The 27,859-nt window shown below is 44.9% G+C and overlaps 1 protein-coding gene and 2 long non-coding RNA genes across 3 annotated transcripts in view; 1 reads left to right on the forward strand and 2 right to left on the reverse strand.

Moving 5' to 3' along the window:
• Positions 1–27,859, forward strand: part of LOC307224450 — a 122,962-nt gene that overhangs the window by 90,633 nt on the left and 4,470 nt on the right. The gene's annotated exons all lie outside the window — the stretch shown is intronic.
• LOC307224481 overlaps positions 1–27,859 on the reverse strand; it is a 149,140-nt gene that overhangs the window by 83,244 nt on the left and 38,037 nt on the right. The window lies entirely within an intron of this gene.
• PRKG2 (protein kinase cGMP-dependent 2) overlaps positions 1–27,859 on the reverse strand; it is a 76,112-nt gene that overhangs the window by 35,521 nt on the left and 12,732 nt on the right. The window contains exons 3-6 of the mRNA XM_079990821.1: positions 18,408–18,574; positions 14,614–14,727; positions 10,177–10,282; positions 6,592–6,655 (exon numbers count right to left, since the gene is read on the reverse strand). Of these exons, the coding sequence (XP_079846947.1) occupies positions 6,592–6,655; positions 10,177–10,282; positions 14,614–14,727; positions 18,408–18,574 (451 nt within the window). The remainder of the gene's footprint in view (positions 1–6,591; positions 6,656–10,176; positions 10,283–14,613; positions 14,728–18,407; positions 18,575–27,859) is intronic.

Consider the following 27,859-nt stretch of genomic DNA (forward strand, 5'->3'; position numbering starts at 1 on the left):
GGAGGTAACAGATTGGAATTGATCCCACACAACTTGACCAGACAGGACTGTAGCACTCTCCCGCCCCGGCCCTGCTCCCACGGTGGAGTCTACTTCTTCCCGAATCTGAGCGATTTTATCTGCAAAAAAATTTGCAAAATCATTGCAGGAGAACATATGGCCCGTACTGGGCCCCGATGTTACAGGTGGTTCCGCTAAATTGTGAACCACCTGAAAGAGTCTCCTGCTGCTGTTTTCTGCAGATGCAATAGAGGCGGCGAAGAAAGTCTTCTTCGCTGTCGCTATCGCCACTTGGTAGGCTCGACGTTGAGCTCTAACCTGTGTCCGGTCAGATTCAGAATGAGTTATCCACCACCGGCGCTCTAGCCGTCTCAACGATTGTTTCATTGCCCTCAGATCCGTGGAAAACCACGGGGCTCTCCGGGCTCCATGCAATCGGAGAGGGCGCTTCAGAGCCAAACAGTCAATAGCCCTGGTTAACTCCACATTCCAGCGGGCCACCAGGGAATCGGCTGAAAGGCCATCAACATGGGATAAAGCATCCCCTACCACTCTCTGGAAACCATTTGGATCCATTAAGTGGCGGGGGCGGACCATCCGAATCGGTCCCACCTCCCTGCAGAGGGGATGGGTCGCAGAGAAGTCCAGTTGCACCAGGAAGTGATCTGACCATGGCACTTCTTTCGTTTCGCTTTTAGTTAGTGTCAGATCACCAACATCCATAGAGGTAAATACCAGGTCCAAGGCATGTCCGCGGCTATGGGTTGGGCCAGACTTATTCAGGGACAGCCCCATGGAGGCCATGCTTTCCACGAAGTCCCGAGCGGCCCCTTGTAAGGTTGTGTTGGCATGGATGTTAAAATCCCCTAGGACAACCAAGCTAGGTGTCTCCAGGAGAACATCCGCCACGACCTGAAGCAGCTCGGGCAGGGAATCCTTGGTGCAGCGGGGAGGTCGGTACACCAAAAGGAATCCTGTACTGCCCCTATTGCCCAACTTCCAGAACATGCACTCGGAAAACTGGGTCTTCCCAATAGGACGCCTGGTGCAAACTAATGACTTCCTAAAAATCACTGCAACCCCCCCTCCCCGCCCACATGACCTGGGTTGCTGTGCGTAAGAGAAACCTGGTGGACAAGCAGCGGCAAGGACAGGCCCATCTGCTTCATCCAACCAAGTCTCTGTTACACATGCCAGGTCAAGTCCTCCATCCATGATCAAGTCATGGATGGCAGTGGTCTTATGAATCATTGACCTGGCATTGCACAGCAACACTTTCAGGTCATGTGGGTATCCCTTGCTGATTCTAGTATCCATCCGGTCAGGACCAGACCCGGAGGCAGGGATAGTCCTCAGACAACGACTAAACCTGCCTCCTCTGTAATGACATGGTCTGGTCTTAGCGTAACTCCTCCTCCTACCCGTGATCACTGAGATCGGTTGTCCCAGTGCATTCCCCCCTGTGAAACATGTCCCAGCCATTTTGTTGGCTGGGACCAACTCCCCAGCAGCCCTGACCCCTCCCCTTAAGAACAAAATAACACTTAAAAAAACAACAACAAAACAACAAAAACAACAACAACAACAACACAAATAAAACAATACAAACAAAAAACAATAAAAATTACAAAAACATAAAATCAAACAAATTCCCAGGCCCAATAAACATCCACCCCACCCCCACCCCCACATACAAAAAAATCAAAATAAAATTTTTAAAACATTTTAAAAGCACTCTGCACCCCTCCAGCAGTAACAGCAACTGTCCTAGTGAGGCCCGTCAGGCCCTGCCCTGGGCCAGGTGGTAAGTGGCAGGAAGGAGCAGGGCCCCCAGACACTCACATACAGGAGAGTCCTCCTGGGCAGCAGAGCGCAGCAGTCCCTGTGAGGCTTCAGGCCCCACCCCAGGCCAGATGGTGAGTGGCAGGAAGGAGCAGGGCCCTCAGACACTCACATACAGGAGAGTCCAAGAATGAGCTTATTTTGGCCTCAGCTCAAATGCAGTCGCATTGAGAAAAATGGCACATGAAGTTGACAGAAGCAGTAAATGGGATATTTATTCTGCATCTAAACAGCTCAGTAGCTCACTAATACAAATAGGTAGCATCTCAGATTATTTCTTTGGGGCTATAACTACCACCAGCCCTGGCCAACATGGCTGCTCTGGCAGTGGCTAATGGGAATTGTAGTTCTGAACATCTGGAGGGCACCCAATTGGCGAAGGCTGCCTTACAGCTGCTTTGCACTGATTCAAACCTCTGGTCCATCTAACTCAGTACTGTCAACGCAGACTGGCAGCAACTGCCTAGGGTTTCAGGCAGGGTTATCTCCTGACTATATCTGGAGATGCCAGGGATTGAACTTTCTGTATGCAGTGCAGAAGGGGTGGGTGATATATCGTCCAAAACTGGTTTGAAGCCCATATTGTGATATTGGTTTCATAATTTTTGACCTGGCAATATATTGTGAATCATGGTGTGTGTATGTGCGCTATGCAAAAAATCACAATGTGAAAATGTGAAGCCAATCAATGCTCCTTTTGATTCCTGTAGCCCCTGTTAACTCTGCCAACACAGCTCTCCCCTGCTTCTTGCAGGGGGCAGCGAATCACAAGAGCAGGTAAAGGTAAAGGTACCCCTGCCCGTACGGGCCAGTCTTGACAGACTCTAGGGTTGTGCACTCATCTCACTCTAGAGGCCGGGAGCCAGCGCTGTCTGCAGACACTTCCGGGTCACGTGGCCAGCGTGACGAAGCTACTCTGGCGAGCCAGAACCGCACACGGAAACGCTGTTTACCTTCCCGCTGGTACGTGGTCCCTATTTATCTACTTGCACCCGGGGGTGCTTTTGAACTGCTAGGTTGGCAGATGCTGGGACCGAGCAACGGGAGCGCATCCCGCAGCTGGGATTCGAACCGCTGACCATGTGATCGGCAAGTCCTAGGCGCTGAGGTTTAACCCACAGCGCCACCCGTGTCCCATTCAAATCACAAGAGCAGGCACCGGCAAATATCACAATGTAGGAGCAACCGTGAAGCCAGCCAGTGCCTCCACATAGCTCCATCCTTATTTCAGACATTGTGATATATCAGTATATCACAATGCTCAGCTGGTGATATAGCATGATGTTGAGGACCAGATATCACCCAGCCCTACAGTGCAGATGCTCTACCACCGAGCCACAACCCTTCCACCAATACAAAGCAGCTACAGAAAGGTGAGGTGACTACTGTTATCTTTATTATACACCCACGTTCTGCTCCTCTTTCAAAAATCTCAGGCCACAAGAACTGCCATGACTTCTGCTATGTATTCAGTGGTCTGTGTTTGCCTGAGCTTGAGTCTGCACTAAGGATTCTGAGCCCCTGTGTTCTGATTGGATACATGATATCCAATCACAGAACATTTTAGGATTTGGGCCTCTGCCATTGGCCCTTAAACTCTGAGTTATGATTTGCAGCTTGGCAGTCTAGACAGCCAATCACGTTGGGAGTGGGAGTGGCCCAGGCCTTCAGAAATGTATATAACCAGTTGATTTGCCCCTGTTGTCCAGTTCTGTTAGTTCAATAAAGGTTATTGCTGTTATCACTGTGTCTTGCCTGGTGGGAGCCCACCTACACTTCAATTTCCCTAAAAAGTATTCAGAACCGCCAATATTGTTAGGGCTGTTTGTGTGGTGTGGTCTGGCCAGCCCGACAAACAGTCTGTGCCAGACTATTGTTCCGATGGAGGTGTTGTCAAATGGAAGGAGTGCGTTGTGAACTTTGGAAGAAATTCAGATCGCTCATGATAAGGCATTAGCAAAAAAAGGGAAAGAAAGGAAAGAGGGGGAGGCAGGTATCGATGATCAGACAAAGGCTGAGCACGGATCCTGCTCAAAATATTTTGAATGTTTCTCAAATTACATTTCCTAATCCTCGCCAAATCACTCTGCAACACTCTTCTGCAGAAATAAGTTCCACTGAAATTAAACGGCACATTTACTTCCAAGTAAATGGCATTCAGGATTGGAGATATAAAGCGCTAAATGAGATCCGTTACCTGCTCATTTGTTCTACCGGAGAATAAAGCCATATACTTGCAATGCCATAAAGTGTGCATTAAACCAATATGCCCAGAGCTGTTCACACATAAAACTGCCTGCTCATTTACAATGACAAATACATAAGCAAGAGCAAAGGAATAAAAACCCTACTAATAATTTTAGGTTTCAAATAATTATTCCAGTTGCAGGATCTTGTTATATTTTTATAACTAAAGAAGGAAAACTGAGCAGTGAAGAGAAAAATCTAGTATTTGTTCTAGACAGCTCTGTACAGTTTTTATCAGTCACTATCGCTACTCCATTAATTCTGGTTACTTGATAGACAGAGGAGGAAAGGCTGGCTTCCATAAGTTTCATCACAGCAAGTATTTCATTACAGATAATTGCCATAATGTCAAGAGCTATTTTAAGCGCAAGGATACTCATCGCTAAAAGCTGGAAAACTCAAGAATTACCCACACTGGAAGAATGGCAGATGCAACTGATAGACTATATGGAACTGGCGGAGATGACGGGCAGAATCCGAGACCTGGGAGAAGAACTGGTGGAGGAAGACTGAAAGAAATTCAAGGACTATCTACAAAAATATTGTAAATTGTATGATTGTTAAGAAAGATGTAAGATTAGCAAAAACATGGCTTCAACAAACTAGTTATAAAGAATATAAATTTAAATTCAATCGGAAGATGAAAAGATAAATTTGGGATAATTAATATTTTATGATTAAGCTTCAATAGGAGTATGTTAAATCCCAAAATTTGAGACATTAAATATTGGAAAATTATATTATATGAATTAAATCAAGTTAATAATTTGCTGGTAAAATTTATGTTTAGAAAGCAGGAACAAGAGATGTGAGGAAGTCCAAAGTTGAGAATGAAATGTGGATAATGGAAAATATTATGTTATTATGAATGCCTTTTATTGGTTATACAAAATTTAATAAATATTATTATAAAAAAGAGCTATTTTAAGCGCTCCTTGGGGCTCGCATGCACAAAGTCTTCTTGGAACAGCAAAATCCACATGCTTCTTGCCGCAAGCGATGTGATTTGCGGGTGTTACTGACCGCATCCTTGCGATACATTTAAAACAGCAGAATTCCACTTTAGCTTTGTGGAATCCTGGGAACTGTAGCTTGTTAACGGTGCTGAGAGTTGTTAGGAGACCCCTATTCCCCACACAAAGCTATGATTCCCAGAATTCCCTGGGAAGAAGGATTGATTGCTAAACCACTCTGGGAACTGAAGCATTTTGAGGGGAACAACTCTTAACAAACTGCGGTTCCCATGATCCTTTGGGATGATAGTTTAAAACCAGGAACCATAGCCATGATAGTTTAAAACCAGGAACCTGGCAGAGGGCCTTCTCGGTGGTGGCGCCTGCCCGCTCTGTGGAGCGGGAGTGGCCCAGGCCTTCAGAAATGTATATAACTAGTTGCTTTGCCCCTGTTGTACAGGTCTGTTAGTTCAGATGTCAAAGAAATAAACTACTATCTGACTTTTAGAAGACATCTGAAGGCAGCCCTGTTTAGGGAAGCTTTTAATATTTGATGAATTATTATATTTTAATATTTTGTTGGAAGCCACCCAGAATGGCTGGGGAAACCTAGCCAGATGGGTGGGGGTATGTATGTATGTAGCCAGATGGGTGGGGGTATGTATGTATGTATGCATGTATGAATGAATGAATATTATTATTTAAATTGTGCTGCACTGCTCTTGATATATGATGTGGATGTGGTCACTGTCTGAGAAACACAAGCCCAGTAATATGGTCATTTTTGTGACCACACTACAGTCAGCTAAAAACAGATTTCCCACACCGTCAATCATCACTTCTTTGTGCAACTGCAATTTTTGAAATATTCCCCAACATAAAAACAACAGCTCTGCGAATAGAAAATTATCATAACTAACTAGGCTTAGCTGTCCTACTGTCCTACTAACATGCTGACTTTCCAGTGGCACAGGTAGGACATAGTCTTGCTCTTCTGGAATATTTGGTGATTTTAGTTAAAGTTCAGCCTCTTGGCCTACTGTTCTATACCTGCTTATTAGGGAGTGTGTCCCCAACCCCCGAGTAAACATATATAGGAATAGACAGCAAAATCTGCCCATTTCCCATGCGGCAATGAGAGCACAACTAATTAGTGCCCTTGAACTCTTGATCAAAAGGTTTTTGATCCAATGGAAGCATCCACTAACAGAAGAGGAGTATTTTTCCAATCTTCCCTTCCCCTGGCCCCCCATGCCACCTTCTACTGAAAGTGTGGCCCACTTTCTATCCTCTTCCAGAGGGTCCCCTCAACTCTCTGGAGCTGATTTTCCAGAGGCACTGCAAGATCAAAAGCCCTTTGGTAGAGCACAAGGGCACCAGCTGCATTCTGCCAGTTACTAAAAGTGGATGTGAATCTACAACACATTATTTTATACCACGTAATCCCAGGTTAACTGCTGTCTGTCATATAGGATTTTTCCTGAAGCTTTAAAACAGAATACAAGAGATCTCATTGGAAGCCTGTGCCACTGGGTATAAAACTACTTACCACTTCCAAGCAGTCTATAATCTTTGTCAGTTTATCTTCAGGTAGATTCTTCAGCAGAGAAACACTTTGAAAGATAAATATCAAAGGATTGCATTTAAATCAACTTGTATGTAGAGTTTCAACTCCTATACACAGTTTCAGCTTTTCTGTTGTAGACATTTATTGTCGGGGTAGCTGGGTTCTCTTTAGTTATTGTTACGTTTTAGGGTTCTTACAATCAAGTGGTGTATAAATTTTATGACCTAAATAAAATGAATACTTCTCCCAATCCAAAAGGATATCATGCATGATAACTCTCAAAACAGAAATTATCCAAGCGACTAAAAGAGCAAGTGAATGATGCTCAGGTAGGGGCTACTGATATAAGGCTTAGCAGTAGCATAGGAGAACCAACGTGAGCTAAATAATTGAAAATATACCCTTGAAAAATGTTTTTCAGTGCTTTCAACACCATGTAGTTATAATGGAATATTTTGTTATTATTTAAGTTACCTGCTTACTTAAAGAGATATGCTGCTAAATAGTTGTGACAGAAATAAGAGCTCTACTGAGGTTAAAGGTAAAGGGACCCCTGACCATTAGGTCCAGTCACAGATGACTCTGGGGTTGCGGCGCTCATCTCGCTCTATAGGCTGAGGGAGCCAGCATTTGTCTGCAGACAGCTTCCAGGTTATGTGGCCAGCATGACTAAGCAGCTTCTGGTGAACCAGAGCAGCACACGGAAATACTGTTTACCTTCCTGCCGGAGCAATACCTATTTATCTACTTGCACTTTGTGCTTTCGAACTGCTAGGTTGGCAGGAGCAGGGACCGAGCAACAGGAGCTCACCCCGTCGTGGGGTTTCGAACCGCCGACCTTCTGATCAGCAAGTCCTAGGCTCTGTGGTTTAACCCACAGCACCACCCGCGTCCTACTGAGGTTAGTCGCATATTAAAAGCAAGTGTGCTTAATATTGCCCTCTTATTTTGGAGGGACAAGCTAATATCGCATGTAATTTGGCCCTGAAATTCTCTTCCCTGCACAAGCCCCCACACACACTTGAAATGCTTTGAACAATATATACAAGGAGCATCACGTAAGAACAGCTGACTTGACCCAAAGCTGAGACTGTCCCAGAAGGCCTGTAGACTCCATCTTGGTAGTCAAGATAATCCCAAAACTATTTGGTAGTTATAAGAATGAGCTCATATATAAGTTTATATTCACTTGTGTGGATATACGCTAATTGACATGCTTTGGTGCTATGCTTATCTGGGCAATGCTGGGCTCTTGGCCCAGAGAATGTAGCTTTTCGTCTGCCTTGAATAGTTGCCACTTATGCCTGCATGGACTGATGGAAAGTTCTGGCCAAGCTGACGTATGTTGATCTTTGTATGAGCAATGTACAGTGGTACCTTGGTTTCCAAATGGCTTAGTTGCCGAACAAATTGGCTCCCGAATGCCACAAACCCGGAAGCAAGTGTTCTGGTTTGCGGACGTTTTTTGGAAGCCGAACGTCTGACACGCAGCTCCTGCAGCCAATCGGAAGCTGTGCCTTGGTTTACAAACAGTTTCAGGAGTCAAATGGACTACTGGAACGGGTTAAGTTTGAGAGCCAAGGTACCACTGTACTGTGGTACCTCAGGTTACATACGCTTCAGGTTACAGACTCCGCTATCCCAGAAATAGTGCTTCAGGTTAAGAACTTTGCTTCAGGATGAGAACAGAAATCGTGTGGCGGCAGCAGCGGGAGGCCCCATTATCTAAAGTGGTGCTTCAGGTTAGAACAGTTTCAGGTTAAGAACAGATCTCCGGAACGAATTAAGTACGTAACCAGAGGTACCACTGTACACATTTTCCTGGGTGAGGGCAAGTCGTGACAACCTCTCCCTATTGCGGTGTCCGTGCTGTGTCTGTAAATACAGTGAGGCTCTGCATACTCTGTTGTAAGTTTACACCTTTCTTTAATAAAGTACTAGAGCTGGTCATTCTGGCATTCATGACATCCTTCTTTGGTATCGCTGCATCAAAACACCAGCCCATCTGAATCAGATCTGATCATATCTAGATCAGATATGGTAGAGGATAGCTCAGTTAGTAGAGCATTAGATTCTTGATCTCAGCACCGTGGATTCGAAGCCCGGATGCCTACAGGAACCCCCTGAGCAAAACCTGAGGGCGACAGCACTCTCCTTGTGATTTCCAGCAACTGGTATTCTGAAGCATACAATGGAAGGAGAACATTGTCACTGATAGCCTTTCTATCTCTGAATATAGAGCCACACAAGTTGTGAGCTACAAGAGAAAATCAAAATACCTGCAAGAAATTTTGGCCTTCTAATACAATTTTCAATCTGATTTTAATACTGTACCATTGTGTTATATAGTAACCTGCCCTAAGGCCAGCAAGAAATTCTGTAAATAAAATTTTCTCAGTCAGCAAGCCTGCTCTCAAGACATTGCTGTGTCTGCCTCATTGACCTTATTTACTAAATATAGATGTAATTGAAATCAGTAAATGTCCATGGCAGACTTGCAGATACTTCACCCGCAATCAGTGAGGCATTAAGTGGGTACTTGATGTCAAAGCAGCTTGCAGTAAGGAAGTAAATAAAAACATTCAAATCTGAATTGCTAGAGAAGTTTTACTTGGCAATCTGTCCCAAGGCTCTGCCATCTAAAAACAAGAGGATTGAATGACTGACTGATAATCTTGGGTCTCTGCTTATTTTCAATAATATACAGTTAGGCTTCTTCCAGATGACCTGTTTATTCAACATTCATCCAGATTCGTTTGCAGGGAGTTGAGACAATGTTGACTATTTAATGTAGGGTTGCTGTATTTTGAAGAGCGAAAAAGAGGACAGATTTGCCAACTTCTACTTTTAACTACGGATCGCTGTGACGACTCTCATTTTACATACCCATGAAAAAGAGGATGTGTCCTGGAAAAAGAGGACACATGGCAACCCTAATTTACAGAGCATTCATTCTGATTTGTTTGCAGACAATGTGTCAAAGCAAGCATTGATGCACTATCCAGTAAATTTCCCCATCACTTTCATTTTCACAAAAAGTCCAATATTTGTGGGGGGAAGGATATTTGCGCAAGACGTCCCAATAAACTGTAATTGTGCATTATGCGTCTGAATCCTACCCCAAAACAGCAGCAATCTGGAAGTGCTGCTGAGCTAGTTTAATGTTATGAGCATAATCTTCCCCCTGAGTTCCACCGTTTTTTGCCATTGCCCCAGGGATGAATTCAGAAGCAATCACTTCTGTTTTTCATTAACCATAGCTTGCCATATCATCTGACTAGTTTAGGAAGCTGGCATTTTTTTCATTGACCACAGTTAAATTTAACCACAGTTTAGGGTTCAGATGACACGCTAAACAGTGGTTAATTGGTAGCTTCTGACTTCCTCCTCGCAGCCATGGGAAGGCTGCAAGCTCAGGTCAAGCTAGGGGGATTCTCCTAATGCTAAACCACAGTGTAGCGTTATGCCTAAATGAAGTCAATGTATCTAAATGCACCAGACCCTCCCCACTAAATGCAGCAATAATTATCTGTCTATCCTGAGAAAACAAGTGTATGCGTTGTTTACCTTCTGAGGAAGTTTTTGTATTGCTCATGCCTTGCTTGTGCTGTCCTCCTCATTATATTCTGGAAAACCTCTCTGTCTAATGCCCATGTTTTCACGCTGGTGACAGCTTTAGGAACAACAAGAAAAGCAAAATTAAGAAGCTAAACAATTCTACAGCATACAAAAAGTCACCCAGGTACACCCAGTGCAAATCCACCAAAGTGAGCATATTGACTGAGGTTCTTTGTGAAACTGAGAATGCATTCACACTCACAGTGGGATTTTTGTATCACTTTCTTTTAGCCGAAATTGTCAGTGAGGGAAGCTGCAACTGGCAGCTTCACACCTCGCTGGTGTGATGATATGATTTTACACAGCAACTGCTCATGTTTTACCCTGGACGATTTCTATTCCAGGACAGCTTATAAATGCTGCAAATGAATAATTGGCATTCTCAGCAGGATTTCATAGTAAAGAACTAACAATAGCTCAGAGTCTTCCAAGGGGACAGATCCAATAATAATAATAATAATAATAATAATAATAATAATAATAATTTATTATTTGTACCCCACCCATCTGGCTGGGTTTCCCCAGCCACTCTGGGCGGCTTCCATAGAAACCAAAAATACAGTAAAATATCACAAATTAAAAACTTCCAAGGTGATACATCCCAGATTTTGTGGGACTACTAGTCCCATCACCCTTGAGTGCTGAGTGAGGTTTATGGGGACTGGATTCCAACAAAATCTGGGAGGCACCACAATAGCTACCCCTGAGTTAGAGTGCCAGGCTAAGGAAAATAGTGTTCACGTGGGTGTCAGGTGTCAGAGGATCTAATCCCCACAGCAGGTTGCCAGGAACGGAAGACAAGGAAAGTTCTTACCAACTGCTTTTTATTCAATATTTTACAGAGAGAGGCTTAGAAATGCAGCCTCTTAGAATAATGGCATTGCTCCCAGTAAAGCTCCAACCCCTTTCTCTCCCAGTACATTTCCGAGCACAATTCAAAGTGTTGGTGCTGACCTTTAAAGCCCTAAACGGCCTCGGCCCAGTATACCTGAAGGAGCGTCTCCACCCCCATCGTTCAGCCCGGACACTGAGATCCAGTGCCGAGGGCCTTCTGGCAGTTCCCTCATTGCAAGAAGTGAGGTTACAGGGAACCAGGCAGAGGGCCTTCTCGGTAGTGGCACCCACCCTGTGGAATGCCCTCCCTTCAGATGTGAAGGAAATAAGCAGCTATCCTATCTTTGAAAGACATCTGAAGGCAGCCCTCTTTAGGGAAGTTTTTAATATTTAATGCTGTATTGTTTTTAACACTCGATTGGGAGCCGCCCAGAGTGGCCGGGGAAACTCAGCCAGATGGGCGGGGTATAAATAATAAATTATTATTAATTATCATTATATTCGTCAACAGCACCACCCCCTCTATGGTTGCTGCTTAGGGCCATCTGTCTCCAAGCCCTTTGCTCTCCTACTTTTAAGGCTCACCAGGTTCTGGGAGATGGTGGGTCTGGAATGCTTTCTTATGATAACATGTCAGTTAGCTGCTCCAGCTCTGGCCCCTCCGCCTCTGCCATTATTTCCCAACTTTCCCCCTCATCTTCCTCTGACCTGTGACCTCCCTCAAACTCCTGTTGTAATTCAGAACTGCCTTCTTCTTCTCTGGAAGGGTCAGGCCGGGGAGGTGGTCTCCACCATTCCTCCTATGCCCAGTGGCCTTTGTCCATTCCCTGACCCCCAGTCTAAGTTGTCACATAGGGTTGCTGTGGGGCAGAGATGGATTTAGAGCAGTATGAGCCCAGCAGCCACACCAGGTGTGCAGCCAAGATGGGCACATTCTCAAAGCCTGGTAAGTGGGTAAGAGCTTGCCCAGCTTCGGGAAGGAGGCATTAAGGCTCCGGCAGGGTCCTAGAGTCCTCCTTCCTCCTTCCCAAAGCCAGGCAAGTTCTTACCAAGCTTTAGGAAGGAGGTTGGGAGGGCTCTAGGATCCTGCCAGAGCCTCATGCCTCCTTCCCAAAGCCCAGCTTAAGCTGGTGCCACAAGGGCTGGGGGTAGGGTGTCAAATGCACAGGGTGGTATATTACCATAGCTGTCAATGTTTTCCTTTTTTAAAGGGAAACTCCCTTATTTTGAATAGGATTCCTCACAAGAAAAGGGAAAAGTTGACAGCTATGTATATTACCACAGTCCACCCCTACATGGGGAAGGATGAAATAGCCCCTTGGTATTTTGCTCTGAGCTTTTCAGAGAAAGAATAAAATATAAACAAACTGACAGTCCTTCTTATTAATACTGTGGAGAATATTCCTTTCTTATATGATAATGACTCCTGCTTGCCTGGATGAAGGATAGAGAGGTGTGTGTAGAAAGTGGCCCATTGTACAAAAGTAAAATTGACACCTATTGCTCAACCCATTTTTGCCTCTGGCATTGCTCGCCATTGGAGTTTGGCGCTTGGAACATTGCCCAGAAGGTAAGCTGCCCCCTAATCTCAAAAGGGCTTCTCATTCCCACTGCAATATGTATGCATGCTACTAAATACAAATACCCCCCCCCAAAAAAAATCTTCATACTTCCCAGAAGTTAATAACATCTGAGTTGTGCTTAGGATGCTAAGGAGAAACGTTGACAAAGGCTCCTAATTAACATGCACTAAAAACTGCTCAAAACCTGACCTGGGGCTGTAACGAGCTGACAACTCAGGAGCACTTCGTAAAAAACAAACGAGAATCAAAATAGAAAGTGGTCATGGCAGATAAACTAATCTGCATGGTGCTGCCTCTTGTATGAGATTAGCAGAAATTGTTCCGTGCCGCTTTTCTGAATATGAATTCCGTCTGCTCAACACGCAAAAAGAACCTCAGGGCCTGCTTTTTCCCTTCAAGAATCTAACTAGGCTTCTGGAGCTAGGAGTTCTGGGCCAATGCATTGACCAACAGGCCAGAGAAGGGAACTGTTGCTACTTCAGAGCAGACAGTAGGAACCTCTTTATTGGAATTCACATATCCAAGAGTGAAAATGATGCATCAATCAGATCCCTCTGTATGTAACATTCCCAGGTCTTGTTTGGGAACATGTCATGGGAAACTACTGGGATGTTTTTCCACACCTATTAGATTAGCCTCTGCCTGCCTGACACATATATTTGTCCGTCTGCCTTCCCTGATTAGGGACAGAGCCAAAATTTGATTCAGTTTGATTCAATTCTCATTTAAAGGTAAAGGTAAAGGGACCCCTGACCATTAGGTCCAGTCGTGACCGACTCTGGGGTTGCGGCACTCATCTCGCTTTATCGGCCGAGGGAGCCGGCGCACAGCTTCTGGGTCATGTGGCCAGCATGACTAAGCCGCTTCTGGTGAACCAGAGCAGCGCACGGAAATGCCATTTACCTTCCCACCGGAGTGGTACCTGTTTATCTACTTGCACTTTGATGTGCTTTCAAACTGCTAGGTTGGCAGGAGCAGGGACCGAGCAACGGGAGCTCACCCCGTCGTGGGGATTCGAACCACCGACCTTCTGATCAGCAAGTCCTTGGCTCTGTGGTTTAACCCACAGCGCCACCTGCGTCCTTTTAAGGTGAACCCACCTAAATCACACTTCCCAAAACAATGCGCGAACTGAAACGCAGCCGGCTTTCAAAATTTGCACTCCTCTGAATTTTGCAGAGCGGTTCTCCAGTCATATAATGCATACTAAAATGCATATGTTAATTGCATATAAATGCATATATTACTGAAAATGACATGCAAACGTGCATTATATTAGAGAAAATATTAACATTCCCTAATATTTATTAGAGAAAATACGCTTTGCACAAATTTGCATATTAGACAAAACTGCATCAAAAAAGAGGTACGCTGGGAGAAATTTGCACTAGAATGCTGATGAATTTTCAGGGGGACTTTTTAAAAAGAAAATAAATAAATTTGCAAACTGAGGTGGAAATGTGGAGGGCTGAAAAACTGAGAAACTGAAACTGACAGATTTGCCCATCTCTAGCCCTGATCTACCTTGTTTTGCCCTTTCACTCACAAACTGCTGCTCCAGTTTTGGAATTCCATTTGCTAAATCCCCTCACAACTGCTTGTTCCACCAACCTCAGCTGCCCAAGGCCTTGCAGCCATAGCTAGAGACGACCAGATGGTGTGCTTCAGAATCTCTACAGCAGGGATGGGGAAGCTGGGGTCCTTCAGCTGTTGTTGGACGACAGCTAGCTGACTATTGGTCATGCTCACTGGTGCTGATGAGAGTTCAACAACATCTGGCTCCTCATCCTTGCTGTGCAGCATCAAACCCAAAGCTGCAGGTTTTGTCTCACAAGATCCCCACATGGCCACTGTACGGCTCTTCTCTGTTTGTCTCATCATCACCACAATCTCTTCTATCAGGAAAGAGCAGCCTGGAGAGGGTTGCTTTTCTGCTTTTGCAAAATTTCGAGGGATTAAGTGCACATACCTTTCACCGAGGCCGTCCTTGTGCAGTTGTACAAAATGGCCAGCTCCCCAAACGCTGTCCACACAGGAATCGAAGAGAGAAGTTTGTTTTGCTGAAAGACTTCCAACCTGCCTTCTGCGGGGAGAAAAAGACAGAATCAAAAATGGTGTGCAATTTTGCTGACTAGCTACGAGGCAGGTTCCTACAATCACTTTTATATAAAACTTAACCCCCCCCCCCAAAAAAAAACAGACAGCCAGGTAATCTAATATCTTAGCTAGTACTTCAGTGTTAGTGTGAACTATCCCTAGCAGTTTAGAACTGGGAACTTAGAATAAATCTCAACAGATTTTAAAGTCCAAAGCTTAAAACCCTTAGATGAGCTCTACGCCCAGTTTTCAATATATACGGCAAGATAAATTACAACCTCTCCATGAAGATTCTGCTCCGGGCAATTTCTTTTACACCTTTTTTTTATATATTCGTTGAAAAATGGATTTTATTAGAGTTAACAATATTTTACCACCTCTGCATCCAAAACTTTATTCCTCGTTTCAGCTAACGGCAAGATTTCATGAGCAGGTGATCTCTGAACATGTCTGTGTGTTTCTTTGCTGCAATTGTTTCCCTCGAGGCTAAAAAGTCGAATATATCACAAGCACACTGTCCACAAAATAGCTATTTTGCTAAACATTAAACAATGGTTCTAATATTGGAAGAGCCAGTGGAAATTAGAGGCGAACTTTTTTTAGGACGAAAGGACAGCTTTGCTCTTAACGCCATGTTCAGGGGAGCTATTTCCTCCCTAGTATTGATTTCGCTGGTTTAATTAGGAGTAACTCGATTCAGCTATCGACTCAGCTAGAACTATGGCAGTGTTAATTGCACCAAAGGTCAAACAAAATGTGACGGCAGCAACCATGTTTATTTAAGCACACATCTTGGCAAAGTGTGCCTGCCTGCCTCATTGTAAATGTCAAAGTGGGGTACAGGGGTGAAGGAGCTGAATCTGCCCCACAGTCTCACCCCAGACATTTGCCTTGCAGTGCAGCTTAGTTCCCATATTGTAAAAAGAGGAGCCCTGCAGGATTAGCCTTGATATGTCCCAATGACAGAGTGGTGCATGCTCTGGTTATCTCCCGCTTGGAGTACCGCAATGAACTCTACGTGGGGCTACCTTTGAAGATGACCCGAAAACTACAACTAATCCAGAATGCGGCAGCTAGACTGATGACTGGGAGTGGCCGCCGAGACCACATAACACCGGTCATTGACTCCCAGTATGTTTCCGAGCACAATTCAAAGTGTTGTTGCTGAACTTTAAAGCCCTAAACGGCCTCAGCTCAGTATACCTGAAGGAGCATCTCCACCCCTATCATTCAGCCTAGACACTGATGTCCAGCTCCGAGGGCCTTCTGGCGGTTCCCTCACTGCGAGAAGCCAAGTTACAGGGAACCAGGCAGAGGGCCTTCTCGGTAGTGGCGCCTGCCCTGTGGAACGCTCTCCCATCAGAGGTCAAGGAAATAAACAACTATCTGACTTTTAGAAGACATCTGAAGGCAGCCCTGTTTAGGGAACTTTTTAATGTTTGAGGTTTTATTGCTTTATTATTATTATTATTAATAATAATAATAATAATAATAATATAATAATAATAATCATCATCATCAGTTGGGAGGCACTCAGAATGGCTCACAAGCAGGCTATGAGCACAACAATGAATCGGGGTGTTGGGAAAATCTGAGCTATGCCTTCTCAGAAGTAAGTGCCGCTGAATTCAATGGGGCATACAGTGGTACCCCAGGTTAAGGACTTAATTCACTCTGGAGGCCCATTCTTAACCTGAAACTGTTCTTAACCTGAAGCACCACTTTAGCTAATGGGGCCTCCTGCTGGTGCCGTGCTGCTGGAGCACGATTTCTGTTCTCATCCTGAAGCAAGGTTCTTAACCCAAGGTACTATTTCTGGATTAGCGGAGTCTCTAACCTGAAGCATCTGTAACCTGAAGCGTATGTAACCCAAGGTACCACTGTAATATTTTGGCTGCTTGAGGCATTGGAACCCTCAACATTAGCAAGGTCAGAGTATCCGGTGTAGCCTTGCAAAGAGTGGCCAAACCAGACGACGAGACAAAGGGGCGGCAAGCAGCTCGTGGAAAAGGCTAGATGGATTTAGCGGTCGGGTAGTGGGAGAAATAAAAAGGGAAAGCTGTATTCATAATTCTTGTGAGCATTTCTGGGATGGGGAAAGGTGGGATATCCAGCTGGCCATTTATAAACAGATAATAATAATGACTCATCTCTTAGGGCTGCTGTGATGGATGGATGAGGTGGGAAGGCACTTAAAGCACAACACACATTATTACAAGCATCGCATTGCTCCTCTTGCGGCCATAAATAATAGTTGATGTGCCTAGAAACATCGCTGGCCACAGTAGCTAATGGGACTTCTGGGTTCAGACACAGTGTGCAGTTTGCATGGACAAAAGGATTGCCCTGTTGTAAACTATCAAGGAGATGGATGTTGGAAGCCCTATATTCCATCTAGGCTGCCATCTTAGAATCATAGAATTGTAGAGTAATGCAAGATAAATAAACACCCAGCAATAAAAGATAATGGGAGAGGGTTTACCCCAGAAAATTATTTGTCAAAATTACAAATACCCAAATACAGACGGTCATTTACCCTCGCTAGATTCAACGTGCTGCCTTATTGCAGGGCAGATTCGAGGGTAAACCATACGTGGACTGAGTCTACTCCTGCGGCTTGATGGAGGTAGAAACTGTCTCTCATGTCTTGTTACGCTGCTGTTTCTATGGGGATATACGCTCGGTATTTATCACTCCTGTTATTCAAAAATCTCCAAACGGGTCCGAATTTCAATGTCTAAAACTCCTGGTAGAGGACAAGGATCTAGAGATCACGCTTGTTGTTTAGTCATTTAGTCGTGTCCGACTCTTCGTGACCCCATGGACCAGACCACGCCAGGCACTCCTGTCTTCCACTGCCTCCCGCAGTTTGGTCAGACTCATGTTTGTAGCTTCGAGAACACTGTCCAACCATCTCGTCCTCTGTCGTCCCCTTCTCCTTGTGCCCTCCATCTTTCCCAACATCAGGGTCTTTTCCAGGGAGTCTTCTCTACTCATGAGGTGGCCAAAGTATTGGAGCCTCAGCTTCACGATCTGTCCTTCCAGTGAGCACTCAGGCCTGACTTCCTTAAGGATGGATACGTTTCATCTTCTTGCAGTCCATGGGACTCTCAAGAGTCTCCTTCAGCACCATAATTCAAAAGATCACACTAAGGGTGGCCAAATTCTGTGCGACTGCCAAAAAAACCTAGGGAACAAGCTGTACTACCAAAATGATTAAGGTTTTAAATGACAATTTTAGGTTATATTTTAGTGATCAAGATTTAATATATATTTTAAACTGCCGCTATATCTGAATTGTCTCTGTAATACCCAATTGCGACTCAATGTATTCCTCTTGTGTTTTATGATATTGTAAGTGAGCTGGAACTGGTCTGTGACCGTAATAATAAAATTCAGAATTGTAGAATTGGAGGGGGCCACAAGGATCATCTAGTCCAACCCCTGAAATGCAGGAATCTTCTGCCCCGCATGGGGCTTGGACCCACAACCCTGAGATTAAGAGTTTAACCATATCTACTCAGAAGCAAGTCCTCCTTAATTCAACAGAACTCACTCCCAGGTAAGCGGGGCTAGAATTGCAGCATGGTAAGTTCATTCCAGGTCTAAGCAGCAAAATTCCCAGTGCTAGCCATTTAAATGTACAACTTAATGTGGTTTACTAACCTGCCAGTACAAATATATGGTTGCCAGGCTCTCCTTGTTTGATTATGTAGCTCCCTTGCTGGTATGTTCTTCCATACATACATTCCACCATATCTCTGATCTGCTGTGGGTCCAGCCTCTTCAGAAATTGGTTTCTACTCAGGGCATCTGTGATGAGCTTTTTCTCACTTATATTCAGTAAACCAGAGAGAGGAGAGGAGAGAGAGAAAGAAAGAAAGAAAGAAAGAAAGAAAGAAAGAAAGAAAGAAAGAAAGTCAAAAGTCACGTTCATTTGCAGCATATAAATGGATTACATTATGCACAACTTATTCCCCCCATCATGGTATTCACAGTCCAGTGACTATGAAAGTAGTTTACATTTTTTCTCTGCAACCTAAAACATTCAGCACATAGGAAGTTGTTGCTTTAAGCATTTGTCCATCTAGCCCAGCACTGCCTGAGCTAGGGATGGGAGGATCTGTAGATTTCGATTCTCTTATGTTTCTCAATTTCCCCATTTTAAATTCAGTCCTCCACATTTTTGCAACAATTTGCAGAGTGCTGTTGTTGTTTTTAAATCCTCAGGAATATTCTTCAGTATTTCAGTGCAATTTTCTCTTGCTAAACACTATTCTGCACACAGTTTTGACTAGCGTGCATGTTTTTTTTGCAAGCAGCTTCTCCTAATACAATGCATTTTTTGTTTGTCGTTTCACAAACATGTGCATTTTGATACACACATTCCTCTAACACTGATCGGTTGGAGAACTTCATCACAGCATTTGGAAAAGTGTGAGTTTTGGAGGATGGCTATGTTTTGGTTCTCATGCTGTTTCAGGAAGTGCAGCTCTGATACCTTCTGGTTTAAATGCGACCTGAATTGAATTTTGTCCCCCCTGCCCTGCATCTCGATTGGCAGCAGATCTCTAAGGTCTCAGGCTGAAGCCTGTCACATCACTTGCTGCCTGGTCCTTCAAACAGGGTATGCCAGGGACTCAGCTCGGCAATGTGGGCTGGAAAATTTGTTGTGCCATTTGTTGCAACCAAATCCTTTCCCAAAAATACTTACAGCATGGAAGCATACACACACACACACACACAGAGAGGGAGAGATTACATTTTTGTTGGCTCCATGATGAGATTCAGAAGATTGAACCAAATGATTAAGAAGTAAGAACAGGACTGTTTATTTGTAATTTATCAAATGTGAAATCTGGCTGAAGTTGCATGCAATGGAACTCAATGTAGCGCTAAGAAGATTGTTCCATCAGTGCTGTTGGTGTAATGTGAACAATGGGTTGATGTACACAGTGCTTGGTCTCATGTCTTTAGGAGCACATCCCCCCATGCTTGGATGTTCTGCCATAAGGGTGCCAGGTGCACTGGGTTACCATAGCAACACCAGCGAGGTCAAGCGTATGACATGCTGAGTTCTTCCATTGGTTCAGGAAATATGCCTACAATTAGAAATAGGTATAACAGTCTCTAGGGACGCAGGTGGCACTGTGGGTTAAACCACAGAGCCTAGGGCTTGCCGATCAGAAGGTCGGCAGTTTGAATCCCTGCGACGGGGTGAGCTCCCCTTTTTCGGTCCCAGCTCCTGCCAACCTAGCAGTTCGAAAGCACATCAAGTGCAAGTAGATAAATAGGTACCGCTCCAGCGGGAAGGTAAACGGTGTTTCGATGCGCTGCTCTGGTTCTCCAGAAGCGGCTTAGTCATGCTGGCCACATGACCCGGAAGCTGTCTGTGGACAAACGCCGGCTCCCTCGGCCTATAGAGCAATATGAGCGCACAACCCCAGAGTCGTCCGCGACTGGACCTAACGGTCAGGGGTACCTTTACCTTTTTATAATAGTCTCTAGGGCACTGTTTTCATTATGTCCTAGTGCATGTCTTGTCCATGCCCTGTCCTGTTCGCTGTCGACATCTGACTCTGAGTCTGTGAGAGTTAGGGGAAGAGTCTGTGAGTTTTACTCAGCAACGTAAGCTAGCATGGTGACTGTGTTAGTGAATCTCTCTGTACATGTGTATTTTTCCTTCAAAGACCAGAAGAACTGCATACAGTAGACAGTAGTGTTTAGCTTTGTCTTGCACTTGGAGACAATAAGCACTTTGTGGGAAAGGAGTTTTCCCCTTAACGGGGGGACTTTGGAAGAAGTTATTCTGCTGGGAGCTAGAAACCTCTGAAGACTCTGCTGGGCAGTGGAGAAGGAAACCTCTTCGGCACCCGGTGCAGGGCACCGAAGGGCAGGTAAACTGCCTGGTGGCACATGTGTGGTGCCTATATGGACACATGCGTGGCAGCCTGTACAGACTGCGCATGCGCGGTGCCCGTATGGAAGGAGCTCGAGCGGCAGCCCATACAGACGGTGCTTGAGCGGTGCCCATACTGAAAGCATGCGCACCCTCAGCCGCTCTACAGCTGGGGGGAGGCAGTGTACCATCTTGCCAACAAACCCCCAGGTGGCACCCGGGGTGAACCACCCCCACCCCCCTCGGTGCACCCCTGCTGCTGGGGCTCTGAATCCTCTGCTGATACATCCCACAGGTTGAGGTATGGTGAAGTGACTTTTACAAATCTCCAGCAAGTGCAATCATTTCCGCCTGCAAGATGGAATGATCTTTGCTCTCAGTGCCCTATGCCAGGGGTGGCCAACTTCCAAGAGACTGCAGTCTACTCACAGAGTTAAAAACTGGCAGCGATCTACCTCTGCTTTGGGGGGGTTCAGGTAAAAGTTGTTGAGCTTTTCTAGGGAGGAGAAAGGCTCTGTTTTATTGAGGGTTCGGGAGGCATAAGTTGCTTAACTTTGGGAGGTGGGGCGTAACGTTTTTACATTATTTTGGGGTCAAAGATAGCAACTCACCAAATGAGTTTTCATCACCGAATGATTGCTGGTGGAAAAACAGCCTTGGTTTGTAAACTCCGTCTTCTGTTCTCCAACAATGGAGGGTGGGGCGGGGCCAGGGGGCGGGGCCAGAAGGGGGCCAGCGATTGACCAAAACCTTGCAGGGATTGACCAGTAGATCGCGATCGACCTGTTGGACATCCCTGCCCTATTCAATGCTCTGGGAGTTCTCCTGAACCTCCCAACAGATTTGGGAAGGGTGTGGGAAGAGGAGAAGATGGGGAAGTCCCATTGTGCTAGCAGGACTTGTGGAATTGAATCCAGCCCATGGTTTCATCAGAATAGTACACTGCTCTGAAACGGCAGACTGACTTACAGATATTAGGCAATGCTTTCATCAAATTACCTGCGCATTGCTTTTGGCAATTTTTAGAATTTGCAATGCCGAAGCAATGTGGATTCTGCATTTTTGCAATCTTTCCACCTTACAGCAGACACTTTCCTGTGCTCTCCTAAGAAGAAGCCCTGTTGTGGCAGACCAAAAATCCATCTTCAGCATCCTGTTTTGCCTCTGAGAAACTTGAAAGCAACTCATGAAGGCAACAACCCTCTCTTGTTGTTTTCTCCAGCAGCCGGTGCTCCCTGACCTTTGAACATAGAGCTTGCACACAGTCATAATATGACAAGCTGCCATTGATGTATCTATCCTCCATTTGTCTCTATGGGGGCTTCAAGGCTGTTGCTATTTAGGGGTGGAATTCAAACACATGCTGGGAAATTCGGGTTGTGCCAACTGATTTGGAGCATTTTTGGAGAAAATGCATTTCACTGCTCCCCCTTTTTTGAAAGGGACAAGGGGATAGGAAAATGCACTGGGAAGTGTAGGGCTTCCTTGACGCAACGTTAACAACCCCCCGTGAAAGCAAACCAGAATGAATAATGAAAAATATAAAGGCAATGTCAAGTCTCACCACAACCTTCTGCTAACTAGTCAGGATAAACGGTCAATAATCAGGCTGACTGGAAGTAACCCTAGTGCCTTTTTCAAGTACAGTGGTACCTCGGTTTACGAACTTAATCCGTTCCAGAAGTCCGTTCTTAAACCAAAACCATTCTTAAACCGAGACACGCTTTCCCTAACAAGGCCTCCCGCCGCCAGTGCCCTTCCACTGTTTGGATTCTATTCTTAGACTGAGGTAAAGTTCGCAAACGGGGACACTGCTTCTGGTTTTGCGGAGTTCGTAAACTGAATCGTTCATAAACAGGGCTGTTCTTAAACCAAGGTACCCACTGCAATCAAAACTGGTGGTCATCACTAAATCCTGGGTCAGCAAGTTCTATCACACCCATAGCTATGTGAATAAGCATTTCTTCTAGCCTGTACTGAATCTCCAGTCAGAAATAATGGCTGAATATTCTGGTATTATGAAAAAGGTAGAAAAACTCTGTTTTTTTTCCATACCACACACCATTTAATTTACCTTTACCACATCCCTCTTTAGTCCTATCCCCCCCCCCGCCCAAACTAAGATGACTCAAGCTATGTAGACTTCTTGCAAAAGCCAGGAGGGGGGAAGCTGTGACCCTCCAGATGTTGCAGACTTGAAATCCCATCAGCCCCAGCCAACATGGTCAATTTTATAGAGTTATTTTTTCATAAAATTTATATACCACTTGTTTGTAAGGGATGTGGAGAGCTGGAGTCCAACGAAACCTAGAGAGCCGAAGGTTAGTCACTCCACCTTACCGCGTTGTTGGCATCCATCTGTCTCGAGAGACAATGGGTGTCAAACCACAGCATTAGCAGCACCCAAGTACCGTCCTCGGGGTGCAAGCCTGTGTGTGGAGGTCCTGGACTGCCCAGACGACTGTTGGTATGCTGCCGGGAGATGGGGGCAACTGGCGGGCCTCCAGCTGGCTCCAGCCATCAGCTGGCAGCCGGGCGAAACTCCCATTCTTGGAACAGCATCAAAAACTGCAACTCAACCCTCAGAAGGCCTCAGAAGCTTAAGCACGCAAGCCAACAGATATTAGAATTCTTTGCAACGGAAGTGGCAGACAGAGACATGTGTAAGCATATTTACAGCATTTATTCAACAGCAGGACAAAGGAAAAACATGTCTGCTTCCCTTCGTGTTCAAGCACAACAGCGGCATAGCAAAAGCAATATACAACGGAAGTTCCCAGCAGACTGTGCTGGAAGTAAACAGACTTGCGACATACAACAACTCCACATATCTGCTCCTCTTAAGGCAGAACGGAACATCAATATCCTAACAACGACAAGAAGGCATGGCCTTCCTGATGTGGTCCAAAGGAAAGCAGAGCAATACGTTTGGCACCAGCTTGGCTGCAGGAGTTGCTGGAAGGAGGGGTACAAGATGCCAACCAACCATCTTAGGGACTCCACTCTGGATTTATGTAGGGTTTGCTCTTTAGCATTTCTTCTACCAAAGATGTCCCACAAGGCAGATGAAGCTTAGGACAGGATGGCTCAGTTGGTTAGAGTGTGGTGCTGATAATGCCAAGGTTGCAGGTTCGATCCCTGTATGGGACATCTGTGTATTCCTGCCTTGCAGGGGGTTGGACTAGATGATCCTCAGGGTCCCTTCCAGTTCTATGATTCTATGACTATCAGAGTTTTCCTTCTCCTACATGGGCTACCTTCAGAGGTTGATGAACTCCACCTGCCCCTCGCTTCCCTCTACAGCAGTGTTCCCCAACCTTGGGCCTCCAGCTGTTTTTGGACTACAATTCCCATCATCCTTGACCACTAGTCTTGCTAGCGAGGGATGATGGGAATTGTAGTCCAAAAACAGCTGGAGGCCCAAGGTTGGGGAACACTGCTCCACAGCACATGCAGAAACTGCCTTCTTGACCGTTGGACCCACCATTGGTCTTGTCCACAATATCTGCCAGAGCCTGTCTTTGCACAAAGGGGAAGTCCCTAACTCACGGAGGGTTTGAGACCCAATGGCTACCTTACAGTAACTGTGTGAAACACTCTTTAGGGTGAAGAGGGGGAACCTTCAGCTCTCCAGATGTTATTGAAACAACAACATCGAAAGGGTCACAGGTTCTTCATATCAACACTGCATGAAACACACACTGTCTGAGCCCATGAAACTGAGAAACTGAAATATATTTATTCATTTGCAAATGAAGGGATCTGAATCCACATCTAGCTAACTTGAAGGGCAACCTTTGCCCTGGAATGCTGTGCTTTCGTTATTGCCTGTGTGAGGCTCATCCATCTAATGAAGCGAATCTCAACACAGCACTTTGGAAACCCTCCAGGGTCTCTTCCGACTTGGATTCATAAAACAAAGTAAAACTGTCCCAGAGAACGAGGCTTTGCTGCAAAATCTCCAGAGGGCACCTTAAGAGTGAATGATCACTTCCCGTTTTGCAGCTTGATTCATTTCCTTTATTACCTGTGCAGCAAGCTTGAAAACGAAGAACGGCAATGATAAAAGCCTAGAAAAATAAAATCAGAAGCACAGAAGTCGTCGTGTTTCCTGGCCGAAATAGAAACTTTGGGCATTTAGGAAACTTTAGGCCTAGCAAATCACATTGTATATAGGTCACAATGTTCAGCTGAAAACAAATTTTCTAAGTATAGGCTAACCCCCACTGCCATCTTGCATAAGTGGGTTTTTTTCTTCTTTACATCAGGAATTCCTAATTAGACCCAAATATTAAACATTTCCACAGAGCTGGCCAATGCATTAGATATGGTCTCTAAGGGACCAATTCAGGCTACCTTAACATTTCACTCTCGTGACAATGGTCCCTCATGCAAGCTGAATTTTGGTTTTCCCCATTTATGGGGTTTCTACGGCTTAATTGTCTTGGTTTTCCATCTTTACTTCCCCCACCCCATCTGATCCTGTTATATCTTAAAAGCACTATAGGAAAAAATCAAAATACGAGAGAGAGAGAGAGAGAGAGAGACTAGTTTCTGAACAGTATACTGAGTTCTCAATGATGGTTGCATGGCTAGCTTCAGGAAATAGCCTCCTCACATGTAATTGTGATGTGCTGCAATGTGTCTCCTCCCTAGGCACCAAAGGTAATAGCTGGAGTGCCAAACCAGCATTGGCCCAGTTTCTATGAGGGATGCTGCTGCCAATACTTGTCAATACTTGGCCACCTCCCATCTGGTCCTGGCCGTCTGATGTTACCACTAGGGCAGACATGGCCAAACTTGGCCCTCCAGCTGTTTTGGGACTACAATGCCCATCATCCCTGATGACTGGTCCTGTTAGCTAGGGATGATGGGAGTTGTAGTCCCAAAACAGCTGGAAGCCCAAGTTTGGCCATGCCTGCACTAGTGGGGGCCACACTGCAGCTGCTTTCACATGGCAGAAGGGCCTTGAAGGATCTATACAGAATTGCTCTTTGTTCCAACCCACTGTTACATGCAGCCTATACACTAATGAACCAAATGTATAGTCTATTCTTTTCCTAATTATTACTTTCCTATCAACTTACTCTCTACTCCCATTGCCAACAATTCAATTTGTAATTTTTATTTGCACGGGTGTGCTTATTTATTGCTGGGAACATAAAGAAACATTAACTCCATTAAAGGCCCGTCTGGCGCAGTGACTTTCTCCCTATAAACGTTGATTGATGAAACAAAAATTACAAACTTCGCCCTGCTTTGCCATTAAATTTTCTCAGGGTAGTAATTAGTGGGTGCATAATCGTAGACAATCACCTGCATTATATGATATTGAAGTGGGGGGAAAACACAAATTACGAGGTTCAAACATCAAGAGTGGAAGGAAAAATGGAAAACAAAATTGCAATGAGGAATAAAGAGAAACCAAGGCAAAAACTAAAGGAATTAAAGGGACAATCCACTGGGAATCTCTCCTTCATAATCCCATGGACATTAATGGAAGCTGAGTTGTGCATTATGCTGCTCTTATACAACTCCCATTCACTTCAATGGGGTGCATGTAGAATCTCGTAGCAGATGAGATAATAATAATAATAATAATAATAATAATAATAATAATAATAATTTATTTATACCCCACCCATCTGGCTGGGTTTCCCCAGCCACTCTGGGCGGCTCCCAACAGAATATTGGAAACACAATAAAACATCAAACATTAAAAACTTCCCTAAACAGGGCTGCCTTCAGATGTCTTCTAAAAGTCAGATAGTTGCTTATTTCTTTGAGGGCGTTCCACAGGCCGGGTGCCACTACAGAGAAGGCCCTCTGCCTGGTTGAGTGGCAGAAGAGACAACCTGCTTCCATTTGATTTAACCTCACACTTCCTAAGGCAGCTTCCCCAACCTGGTGTCCTCCAGATGTTCTGGGCTACAACCTTGGCCCTCCAGATGTTTTTGGCCTACAACTCCCAAGATCCCTAGCTAGCAGGACCAGGGGTGAGAAAATGTGGGGTGAGAATAGAGCAACCCTTCCTTTATTTATTCCCTTCCTGATCGTTATTGTAATTATTATCATGTTCTCTAACACTTTTGCTATCCTTCTTCAGCAATCTACGAGTGGAGAAATATCCCCATTCATACACTGGATGAGGCCATACCATTCGTGACAGCTATGTATAGTTTGAGGTTCAAACAGGGCTGCTGCAAATTGTACATTTCATTTATTAGTACAGTGGTACCTCGGGTTACATACACTTCAGGTTACATACGCTTTAGGTTACAGACTCCGCTAACTCAGAATTAGTACCTCGGGTTAAAAACTTTGCTTCAGGATGAGAACAGAAATTGTGCTCCGGCGGCGCAGCAGCAGCAGGAGGCCCCATTAGCTAAAGTGGTGCTTCAGGTTAAGAACAGTTTCAGGTTAAGAACAGACCTCTGGAACGAATTAAGTACTTAACCCGAGGTACCACTGTACTTCTATTTCATAGGCTATGTTTTCAAACACACCAGGAATGTGCTTCAAAAGCCAGATCTGTTTTACGACGGGCTGGGTCGCTCTGGCACTCATCTCAGTGATAATGACATGTTTTGGAAGGGGATCTGTTGTTTGGAAGACATTTCGAGCTCAGTCGCTGTTGCTTGGGGAGTTGGGGCGGAAGGGAAGCTGCTAAATCCAACCTAATAACTGTAACTTGAGATAAAAACCAACTTCATTTTTTTCATAACATATCTTGGTTTTTCCCTTGATGTCCTACAGGCACTCTTCCTTGGGCTCCAAAATATATTCGTATCATTTAGATTTCTTACTCGCCCTTCCCCACAAGTAAGAAAATCAGAATTTGGCACCTGCCCTGGCAGTAGACAACCTGCTGGTTGCATTTTGTGCTTTGCTGTTCGATTGTGTAGACTGCACTACACTGCACTGCTTTTTTCCAGGGGGAGGAAGATGCGGAAAAAAATGGGGCTGTTGGGCCATTGCGCTACCTAGTTTAATATCATCTGCTCTGACCCGCAGGGGTGCCCCAAGGTTTATGGGATTTCCTAGTGCTAATATCCAAGTTCGTTTATGACTGGAGATGACAGGGATTGCCTGGGGTCTTCTGCATGAAGGACAATATTTTTTAAAAAATGCCTGTAATAACTACATTTGAAAGACGGGCTTAGCAAACATTCAATGACAACAGCTTCCCTTGACAAGGGAAACAGATCCCTTTGTAGCT

Source organism: Podarcis cretensis (genome assembly GCF_951804945.1).
Source record: "Podarcis cretensis genome assembly, chromosome: 9".
Lineage (NCBI taxonomy): Eukaryota > Metazoa > Chordata > Lepidosauria > Squamata > Lacertidae > Podarcis > Podarcis cretensis.